Raw genomic sequence first — 12,181 nt, 5'->3', positions numbered from 1 at the left:
TTGTGCTGTTGTGGTGAGCTGTTGCTTTGAATTATGATAAACTATGATGAACTATATATTAGCTATGTTATTCTTTTTATCTAAGAAAAAAGGTCTAGGAAAAAACGACAGTTTATTTTCTGGTTCAGAATGTATGCTATTTAGTTGAATTTGGATTAAATAAGCACTTAACTGAAGATTTTTTCCAAGTTCCTAAATTAGTCATGAAAACCAATGTAAGCTTTTTAGTTTCTGTTCATAAATCACTTATTTGTTAGACAAGTATATGTTAGCAGCAAATTAAATTTGAGTGTCATCACCACATTAATATTATGATTAGATTTTATGCACTTATGAAGGTCCCAAACTATTGATTGGAATCAAACTATTAATCCCAAACTATGATTTTATGGAAAGCTAAATTTCAAAATTTCGAAAATTATGAGGTTTTTTTTAAATCTTGTGATTCGTAAATACAACATCCAGGATACCTCCAGGATACAACATCCTGCTTGCATTCCATTTTCATCAGTCATAAAATAACTTAAAAATATTTTTTTAACAGAAAAAAAATGCCTTTATCGGAAAAATTGGAATTATATTATACTTTTAATATCAGCAAAATAAAGCTTTACCAGGGTCAAAGTTTTTTCTCAAACTAGATAATAAATCGAGTGGATCATTGTAATTATAAACGGAATTTGTGCTTAAAAAACTAATATAATGATGATTAAGGTACCAAATATCACATGTTTAAATCTAGTTATGGACCAAAACAACTAAAGTTTGTATTAGAAACAAAGGTTTTAGCAATTAAATACCTTTATAGTGCATTTGCTACTATATCAGTAAGCCAGGGAAAAGTATAAAGTAAAAACATAAATAAACATATTAACGGGAACAATTTAACGACATACCATGTGAGCTGACAAAACTACAATATGTTACTTCCTTACATCTAACTTTATTCAGTCGCTGCTAGGTTTGTTCTGTTTTACTGTTTCTGTTCAAAGGAATGTATTTGAATTTTATGTAGAATTAGTTATATCATACTAAAGGATTACTTTCTGCATTATGATTTTAAAGTTTCGTTAACATATAATAACATAAATATTCTCAACTTATGCACCTCTCTATGTCTGTCACTTTCTTTCCTCATATTGGCTTTTCTCATTTAGTAGTTCTTTTATAAGAAAGAAACTTTACAGAAAGGATAAAGGAAACGATAACAACAGTCGTTGTAAGATTTGAATCCTGAAGATTCAAGTGAGAGGCTATTGTCGGATTAAAAAAAAAAACTTGAGTATCGACATTGAATGCATCGTTATCGTTACATTAAATAGTTACTAAGTACAACAAATTATTTTGTTACTAAAGCATATTTCACATCAGGATGATGTGTCAGAATGAAAATGTGTAATAATAGGCCATTAACCTTAATCAGTACATGTTCCAAGGTTTGAACTACATGTAAAAATGATCCACAGCTTAAAGTCTCAAGTTCAGAGATTTTATATTTATGTTTTTAATTCTTTATGTACATAGGCTATTAGGCAAACAAAGCTCACAATACCTGAACGTATGCCTTCAAATTGCTAAACAGGCCCGAAATCAACTATTTTAAACTAATAACATCTAAAAACAGATTACCCGTCTTTAAATCAATTTTTTTATGAACATAGTTTATAGATAAACATCTTATTAGACTTTGTCGTTTCAGGAAAATAATGTTTCAATATTTTGAGTTTAAAGAATGATGTTCTGACTGATCTCGATCGAAGATGCGCGTCTTATATTTTTTTCCCAATATCAAATAGAAAGTAGAGGAGTTTCTTTGGTGTGGCCTTTCTCATTTGAAACATTTACAGATTCTTCTATAGGATGCAAGGAATATTAGCACTAACTAGGAAGACCCACATTTCAGTAATATAGTACAATACCTACTAGCTTACATACCTACTATTGCTTACAATATACAAACTTGAAGCCAGACTATTCAGCTAAAAACATTGAATTTTCTACATTTTTTTCTTTAAGTTTAAAGGACTTTTTCTCTGTTATAAAATTTAGAATTGTGAAAATTTTCAATATATATATGTGTATATATATGTATATATATATATATATATATATATATATATATATATATATATATATATATATATATATATATATATATATATATATATATATATATATATATATATATATATGTTCAGCCGTTTCTAATGGATCAGCCAGATTCTTAAGAAGCCTGGTGTCATATGTTGTCGTAAGCGCCGTCCAGGCCAGTTATGGTATCAGATGAAAATTTTAAGAAAACCATTGTTCACTTAAAAATAACAAGAAGTTTGCCTCCGGGTGTCAAGAGATATGTACAATCCTAGGAGAAAGGGCCTCAAACTAAAAAAACAAAACATCATATAAACATTCTAGTAAAAAATTGGACATGTTACACATTGTTTAAATCATGTCTATAAAAGTATTGTCAGTCTGCATAATTAGAGCAAACAAATTGGCCCAGAGGTCACCCTTGACCTCAATTCTAAACTCAATGGTGTAAACTCACAAATATTCAGGGAGATGGGCGAAATATATTTTCCAATATCTAGGGGGCAAATATGCCCTTTTTTTAAAGTTTTTCACTGAAAATACTAAAACAACCATTTTTCAATGAACATATGCAAAAAGGATTTTTAAAATTATTGCAAGGATACCAAAAGTGTAGGGGCAGAGACCCTCTTTTTCCCCTCCACAATTGACACCACTGTTATGCAAAATCATTCTCTACTCTTGCGACTCTTGATCATTCAAGAAACACTTAGGGAACTGTTTAAATAATTAAATATTCCTGATTAAACAGGCTGTCATTAAGACCATGATATTACTGTTTAAATCAAAAGACATTAAGCGCTTAATTCAACTGTAGGGTCTATTCCTACCAAATTTGGTATTAAAGTGTTTGTTTTAAGATTACTGATAACAAATTTACTTTAGTAGTAGGTATCTCTAGGAAATGTCAGCAAAGGATTAAAAAGAAAAAATAATAAATAAATAGGCGAATTATCCTTTCACATTCCGAGAGAGTGACATGCCAAGAGATCTTAGTTTGAGTGCAAAGTAATAATTTATGTGTAACTTTGGGAACTTATTTTGCTTGACAAAGTCAAGTGAAGAAAATAAATTATCAGACTATCAAGTTTTAACGAAAATTACGTAAAGTACACGTAGGAAATGCTTCAAAGAAAGCTCAATTCCCGCGAGACCAAGCAATATAACATTTATTGGTACGAATACGAATGAATTAAATATTTCGCTCATTAGAAATATTTACAGCGGCACAAATAGCAACTAGACGACACTAAAGCAACAGCAAAACAATTAGGGAATAGAGGCTGGCTGTTTGGGGAAACTACAGCAGCCGTTACATAACACTACAATTCTACAAAACTACAATATAGCCAGCGGGGCAGTGGCTGTTTTTTGTGGATCCTTTATCCACAAAACATCAAATACAAAAGGAAAAAAGGAAAAGAAGATAGGAAAGACAAATGATAATAATAATAATAATAATAATAATTATAATAATAATAATAATAACAAGAATAATAATAATTATAATAATAATAATAATAATAATAATAATAATAATAATAATAATAATAATAATAATAATAATAATAATAAATATAATGCAAACCCCCAAATAAACACGACGCACGAGCAGAAAGTAGCAACAGAGGTTCACTATCTATCTAAGTAAGTGATTAAGCAATTTCATTGCCCGGAAACTGATATGGCATTAGAACGGTGTATAAAAAAGAAAAAGAAAAGAAAAGTTACACTACGGAACATCACCAAACGCATTTAAACATTATAAACATTAGCAAAACTACTGGCATAGGATAACTAGCCACGTGTTCACTGCTCCCTTAGCGTTTTTCCGAGAAGTCTTAGCGACACGGTTAACACATACTGGATCGGATACACAATAATTACGCATGATATAAGAGTTCTTCGTCTTTGCTGGAAGTCTCAGTTGGAATTTTGACAAGTCGAAAAAATAGAATTCCTTACTTTTGCAGACTAAGCGGGCGACATCTGTTTTCAAAAAGATACTATATACAATATGGCATTATACAGCAACGCAAGATAGCTTGGAGAAAACTGATGTCTATCTACTATCAATAATTGACCCGTTTGCAATCCAAAATTTTACTTCTATGTCGTGTACAACCAGCGTTCCTGTGGAGTGGAGGCTTCGAGCGACAGGTAAACCAAAGTAAGTAATACTCTCAGATGGTTTCACAACTGAATCGCCCAAAGTGATTTCTTCTTCGCATGCTCTGCATTGAAAAACAGGACGGCAGATTTTGACACATTAAACAACAAACCTACGTTATTGTTTTCTCTATTCGACACATCCAAATTCTTTGACAGTCAATCGGCAGACCCATTCAAATTAAGCAGGTCGTCAGCATGTGTCATCAACACAACATCAATCACTTTTGAAATACAAGACGCAGCTTCTTGGGATGGCGCCAGCAGATCACTGTTGTTGTACAGACTCGGAGACACAACTGATTTTTGCCTTGCTCCTTTACGGACCGGTATAACAGCGGATTCCACCGGATCTAAGGGTAGTTTAATATGTGCTCTAAGGTTATTGTACATAATATATAGAAATCTGACAGTACTAGAATTGAGCCCTTGTTTATGCGCTCTGCTCATGCACCGACAAGTCAAAAGCCAGGATCGCAGCAACAGAGCTAATAACTAGTGAGTCACCGTTGCCTTAGAATCAGAAAAGAAAATCAGCGTAACTGAGCCGTACCGTCAAACCAAACTGGTAGTTTGGCATTAGGCCACAGTGTCTGACATTTGATAATGTCAATATTTCCAGAAGCTTGTATCAAACTGGCGACACACTAATTGGGTGATACAAGGACCACATATTAGACGGATTCCTTTTTTCAGGATTGGCGTAAGTTTCCCTGTATAGAAAACATCGGGCACAACTCCGACCACGAATACGATCTGGTTAAAATAATTTTAACATTTCATACAAAAGGAGAGTACCCTTCACAAGTACACACAAACGATCAACTCTGCGCGATTTTTTCTTTTGCAGCCTAAAGGCATTTATGGTCAAATCCAAAACAGATACGGAAAATTCTGGAAAACTCAAGTTTTATAGTACAGATTCATGTTGTTCTGTATATGGTCAAGCTGCGCTGAGATTTTGGGCACTAAATTCACTTTTAAAGTAAACTCGTCTGCCATTTGGATCACTAGACTGGGCTTTCTCAAATTTACGTTTTTTGTGGACACGAAGACAATTAACGAAAACGGATTTAGGACAACCGCTTTCCCTCCACGGTGAAAACCAGAACTTAACAACCTGACATACTTTAAATAGCTATTGATTCCTTGAGAACTCCGGGATTTCCGTACCTTTACGAGTTTTTCTGACAAAAATAGCAGCCTTTTCTGCGGTTATTAATGGGTGTGTGATTTCAGCGCAGAATTGTTTTAGGGGGTAGACAAGTTATTCCATCGTAAAAGTTCAAAATCTACTTTTAGCAACTTTTCTTGGACAGATATAGTCGATAACAGGAAGAAAAGTACGATTTATGATGAAAATATCATGAGAATAATGGTGACAACCTTTACCGGGCACCCCTGAGAGTACCGTTAATTTCAATAACCATCAGGCCAGTGGCTGTCTTGCCCAGTGTCCAATCAGGAGGCAAGATATGTTGAGGGATACACTACCAGTGTTGGATTTATTGAAGCCAGTAGTAGCTGTCGAAATCAGACCTGGGGAGGTAACTTTCTGGATATATGAAGGGCCAACCATGGCGCGAGATCCCTAGAAGACCAATCTGACTTGGAAGATAAGAGTTCTCTTGCTACTACCGACTCTAAAAGTTACCGAAGTATTCAAATTTATTGTCAATTCAAATATCAAGCATCGAAAAACTTCGAAAGAGTGAATTTTAGCATTAATATTAGTATCACTGACTTGGATTACGCTGAAGATGTTGCCCTTCTTAGAAAAAACTATCGCAATGCTTCACAAAGTCTCCGAATTAACTGCTCAATTGGGAAAAAAATTAATATTGACAAGACTAAAGCTGTGTCTAATGTTCAAGACATAAACTCAACCTATACAACCTTGAACCAAAGCCAGATTGAAATTTTTATTCATTTTAAGTATCCCAGATCACACATTGACATCAACGGTAGGCAGCGAAGAAATTCGACGTCACATTGCGTAGACTTCTGCTGTCTTCGCAGAGCTGCAGAAGCCGTTTTGACAGAATTAGGAAACCCGCCAGAAAAAAAAATCTGTATTTAAGACGCTCTAGTCGGATCTGTCTTACTCTACGGCTGTGAGATGTAACCCTCAAAAGCTGATGAGGCGAACGGCCCTAATAGTTTCGAACCGAAATGTCTGAGGAACATGCTGGTCATACGTCTGAGCGACACCCCAAGTATGGTCATCCGCCAGTGATGTCACCAGAAGTATGATACTGCAATTCCCATTTGTCAGTGCACTTGTCCTGTCCTTGGCCATAATTTTCGAAACTAATTGCAATTTTCACAAACCAAAGCATACGGTACAAACCAGTGCCTAATTGGGGAAAACGTCGTGGAGGACAAATCAAAACCTGGCTCAACACCGTTAACTCTCGGGAGGGCTCCAGAGGGATCACATCAGATGGGACTCTTCATGGCTTGTTAATAAAAGAACATAGCCTAAGGAACTCAACACTCAGTCAGATCCTTTTGCCAATGAAAGCTAAATAGTTTGTGTCCTCACCCAAATACGAGTACGTAAGTACCAGCTCAGAGAATCAAAGTCCACGTGCCACTGATAGCTTACGATTAGGGAGTGACTTCCCTCTCTCCTCTTAGGATCAAGAGTTTCCTACCTAAGTCGCTCTGGCACTAGGAGGTAGTGGTTTAGGTCCGGGGAAAACAAGGGTAAGCACCTTGACATTACCAAAGATGGTTCTTCTGCAAAGAGAATGAAATGAAAAAGCACAGCCCTATCTCAAATTCCACGCCCAACAGGGGCAATAATAGCCAGGCGGGTGCTGCTGCTATCGTGCTATCGATTTTTTTTCCATTGAGTGTGGAGGTAATGGGCCTTTGTGGCTTGAGCCTCGACTTAGTGTTTTACTTTAAAGTTTTTTAGCATTAATAATAATAAGAATAACAATAATATTAATACTAGTACTAGTACGATAATAATAATAATACTAATAAGAATAATAATAATAATAATAATAACGATAATTATTATAATAATAACAATAATAATAATAATAATAATAATAATAATAATAATAATAATAATAATAATAATAATAATAATAATAATAATAATAATAATAATAATAATAATAAGAATATCATAAGAATTTTAATTGATAGAGGGATAGAGGTCATTTAAAATGCAAGAAGACAGGCAACATTTTGGACCTCAACAAAATAGTTGTTACAAAGAAAAGGAGAAGAACAATTAACGAAAGCGGATTTAGGACAACCATTTTCCCTCCACGGTGAAAACCAGAACTTAACAACCTGACATACTTTAAATAGCTATTAATTCCTTGAGAACTCCTGGATTTCCGTACCTTTACGAATTTTTCTGACAAAAATAGCAGCCTTTTCTGTGGTTATTAATGGGTGTGTGATTTCAGCGCAGAATTGTTTTAGGGGGGTATTTTGTTGAGCAACATTTTGGACCACAACAAAATAGTTGTTACACAGAAAAGGAGAAGAACCAGCAGCTTTGTGGAACCCTTCTCAAACAGGGATTCTTTTATCCTGGGGTTCCTGCTCCCCATGTTATGACTGAGAGTTCTAGGGACAAGCTTGAATGCTAGAGTACATATCAATGAAAGCCTTGATCCTAGTAATACTTCCCTCTCCCTTCCTCTTAAAATAGCCCTACCGGCATTCATGACTGAATACGATACTTCCTGCAATGCTCTACGCCAGGTATGAGGTTCTCTCTAAAATTGGGCTTCGGTACCGGGGCTGGGGCTCTTTGGGATTAAAAAATGGGATGGCAGCTTGCTCATTCATATATCCTACGAAATCCAATAAGTGAAATAGTGGGCGTGATAATATTTCCCTGTATAAATGAGCTTCATTTGCTCCTTGGAAACTGGAACAATTAAATAATTTTTCAGGTCTGACAAGTTTCTTGATTTTGTTCTAAGCCGTGGGACGTTTAGTAATTTAATTTGTGCAATTTTGGTTAAAGCAGTCATGGATGCTTGATGGACAAAGTTTCTTTTTTTATAGCTTTATATTTTTCAGTTTATGAAGGAGAAGAGATAGAGATCGCACATCGGTGAAGATTTATTCCCAGTTTCATCCATCTGTATTTTTGACTTCTGTTTTCTAGTATAACGGTTTTAGTAATTAATGATCCACTCGGTACCTTTAGTGTATAGATACATTACAATTCTACCTAAGCTATTTTATTGATTTTCCAAAACACAGAAATTAGCAATCGGCATCCCCAATTTTAGATCCCATCGTATTTCTTTCGTACTGGAATTACTAAGATATTGACCAGCTTTAGATCTTAAGAGACTCGACCTGGGCACCAAGAATCTATTTAAGTTCTAACACGTTAAAGCCAACTTGTCATAACGCATTTGAAGTTTTTTGTCAAAAGTAGAAAACAGTAGACAAATGGAAACCCAGACAGATATGTCTGAGTAACTTAATGAAGAAGAATCACATGCCCTTTTCGAACCATTATATCGATAATTATACCCTTATCGGATCGTTATTGAGGCCATAAGTAATTTTTTAAATATCTTATCATGTGAACGTCTTACGCAACTAGTTTACAAAACACCCAGAAATTTATGTTTCACCAGAGTAAGAGAAAGGTTCTTAGGAAATCTTTAAGAAGAAAAGTATCCGCTTTAAAACTGAATGCTCCAATTAATTGGTATCTTGCATTATACAAATACCAATTGGTAAATTGTGAATACTGTGGTATTTATTGATTGATTAAGTGATTGATTTGTATTTTTTAAACCATTTCAAAAAATGGTGGTGACTAAGTTTGGGACGATTATTACAGCTAGCTACCATATGGTCATCTAAAAATTAAAATCTCTAGAAACTTTTACATCTACACAGAGAAAAAATAAACGACCTGTCGGGGAATATCCATAGCCTTGGCTTATAAAAATCAGCAAGTTTTCCATCCGGAGCATCCCTGGTCAAGAAAGAAAATTGGTTAGTGCATACAACTTATAGAAACGAATGTTAGTTTGCTTCAACAAACAGATAGCTTCGTCATCTTTTGGTCGGCACAGTGTCACTTTGACTTTCTGACCAAGTTGAGAATTTTTTACAAGTTTGTCCTGGTGGATGATAAAAATAAAACACTTTTTATATCTAATTTGCTCGTGTTTTTTTACCATCTTGATTTCGCCGTGTTCTCTACTGTTAGAATTTCGTTATCTACCTTGTAAACATTCTTTCCGTGGGGTATACATCACTTTTAATCGGTTATGGTACTAAAAGAGTAAAAAAGACATTTCCCCTTTATTGTCTTTCGAATTTCGAATTAGTTTTTTCGAACAAAAAGCGATAGAACCAGATCGAACATTGAAATTAAAGAGGGAGATAGGAAACTATTTTCTTAGTTTCTTTATGTCAAGTTGGGTGAAACAGGAGACTCTACACGGTGTAAGATCATGCTTGCACAGCTGAATAGGGGTTAATGTTCATTAGTAAAGATGGCGTTAGAAACATATTCATGCTAACAAATATCGAAAATTCATTTGCTTACACTGCTGAGCGAACTTTTTCGCTAAAGTACGGTGATAAAGGGCTGAAAGTAAAAAAAAAAAAATTAAAGAGACAAGTTCTCAAATGAGAATATTAATCTGATAATTAAGGAATTACTAGCATAAACAACTATTGCAGTCTTAATTAGCTTTAACGATAATAGCCATTTCATCGCAATATCAAATTAACAAGGTAATATTGACCAGTATAATTGAAATGGGTTTAATGATAATATTCTTATTATTAATACCAGCAAAATGAAAATAATAAAAGCACGGAATAAATTACTGTGTATTGTTTGTATAGTAATTATTACCAAATGCACCATTTATACAATAACTATACATTATTACTATATAGAAAATCGACAACTTATAACATGATGGTTTACTGGTAAGATTGAAAAAATCATCAAAATTTGTATAGCTACAACATTGTTCGACCTTTAGAATAGTCTCAGACCAATAAAAAGTTTTAGTAGCTACATCGATTATACATCAATTATATCAAAATATCTAACGATCTCTCAGAAACGAATATACTTTGTTTTTCAAATCTTAAAAATATAACAAGCAACCACCGTGTCTTTGTTTAAATTAAATAAAAAAAAACAAGGTTTTTCAACTGAAAGTAAGGAGTGACATCAAAACTTAAAACGCACAGAAATTACTTCGTATATGAAAGAGGCTGCTTCCTCATCAACGCCCCGCTCTTTACGCTAAAGTTTGACTCTTTCTCTCAATTCTTCTTTCTAAAACAGTAAAAAACTTTAGCGTAAAGAGCGGGGCGTTGATGAGGAAGCAGCCTCTTTCATATACGAAGTAATTTCTGTGCGTTTTAAGTTTTGATGTCACTCCTTACTTTCAGTTGAAAAAACTTGTTTTTTTTTATTTAATTTCTGAACGTTTTTGAATCAATGCATGTTTTGATTTTGGCTCTCCGCAGAAGAATAATCAAAACGAAATTTGGATATTTTTTTTTTTTGGCTCAATGGCTTTCTCATAATTTTGATCGAATGATTTTGAGAAAAAAAGAGCGGGGGACGAAGCCTAGTTGCCCCCCGGTTTTTTGGTTAATTAAAAAGGCAACTAGAACTTTTAATTTTTTACGAATCTTTTTATTGGTAAAAGATTTACGTAACTTATAAATTAGCTTACGTAAAGAACTTTTGTATTCTCATGTTTTTATTACATATATGAGGGGATTCGCCCCATCGTCAGTACCTCGCTCTTTACACTAAAGCTTAAATTTTATCCCAATTCATTAAGAATGACCCCCTGAATCACAAAAGCCGTAGAATAAGTAGTTGAAATTACCGAAAATACTTTAGCGTAAAGAGCGAGGTATTAGAAGGAGGTGAGCCCCTCGTATGGGTAATAATTTCTGTTTGTTTTAAGTTTTATTGCTGTTCCTTACTTCCAGCTGAAAAAGCTTTTTCACTTTTATTTTTTAATTATTTTTTTTTAAATAATGCTAGTAAATCCTGCTCTCCCTTCATGGAAATTTTCTTCTCCCATTACAAATTCTCGAAGGAAAGTTCCCCCAGCATATCCCCCTCTTCTCAACCCCTCCCCCAAACCAAAAAAATCCTCCTGAAAACGCCTGTATACTTCCCAATAACCATTACTATATGTAAGCACAGGTCAAAGTTTGTAACTTGTTGCCCCTCCCACGGGGACTCTGGGGGAGTAAGTCGTCCCCAAAGACATAGTTATAAGGTTTTCCGACTACGCTGAATAAAATGGCTATCTCAGAATTTTGATCCGTTGACTTTGGGAAAATAATTAGCGTGGGAGGGGGCCTAGGTGCCCTCCAATTTTTTTGGTCACTTAAAAAGGGCACTAGAACTTTTCATTTCCGTTAGAATGAGCCCTCTTGCAACATTCTAGGACAACTGGGTCGATACGATCACCCCTGGGGAAAAAAAAACAAAAAAACAAAAAAACAAATAAACACGCATCCGTGATCTGCCTTCTGGCAAAAAATGCAAAATTGCACATTTTTGTAGATAGGAGCTCGAAACTTCTACAGTAGGGTTCTCTGATACGCTGAATCTGATGATGTGATTTTCGTTAAGATTCTATGACTTTTAGGGGGCGTTTCCCCCTATTTTCTAAAATAACGCAAATTTTCTCAGGCTCGTAACTTTTGATGGGTAAGACTAAACTTGATGAAACTTACATATTTAAAACCATCATTAAAATGCGATTCTTTTGATGTAGCTATTGGTATCAAAATTCCATTTTTTAGAGTTTTGGTTACTATTGAGCCGGGTCGCTCCTTACTACACAGTTCGTTACCACGAACTGTTTGAAAATACTTTTACCCTAAAAATCTATACAATTGAGATTTCAACAGTTTTAGTTGC

The 12,181-nt window shown here is 34.4% G+C and overlaps 1 protein-coding gene across 1 annotated transcript in view; it reads right to left on the bottom strand.

Moving 5' to 3' along the window:
- The window catches only part of LOC136040022 (voltage-dependent T-type calcium channel subunit alpha-1H-like), a 351,811-nt gene that overhangs the window by 238,104 nt on the left and 101,526 nt on the right, over positions 1–12,181 (bottom strand). Inside the window, exon 6 of the mRNA XM_065724088.1 lies at positions 9,815–9,856. Coding sequence (XP_065580160.1) covers positions 9,815–9,856 — 42 coding nt within the window. The remainder of the gene's footprint in view (positions 1–9,814; positions 9,857–12,181) is intronic.

This window comes from Artemia franciscana, chromosome 20 (assembly GCF_032884065.1).
Source record: "Artemia franciscana chromosome 20, ASM3288406v1, whole genome shotgun sequence".
NCBI classification, from domain to species: Eukaryota; Metazoa; Arthropoda; class Branchiopoda; order Anostraca; family Artemiidae; genus Artemia; species Artemia franciscana.
Note: the sequence above shows the minus strand (reverse complement) of the source record. Positions and strands in the feature narration are given on the sequence as shown.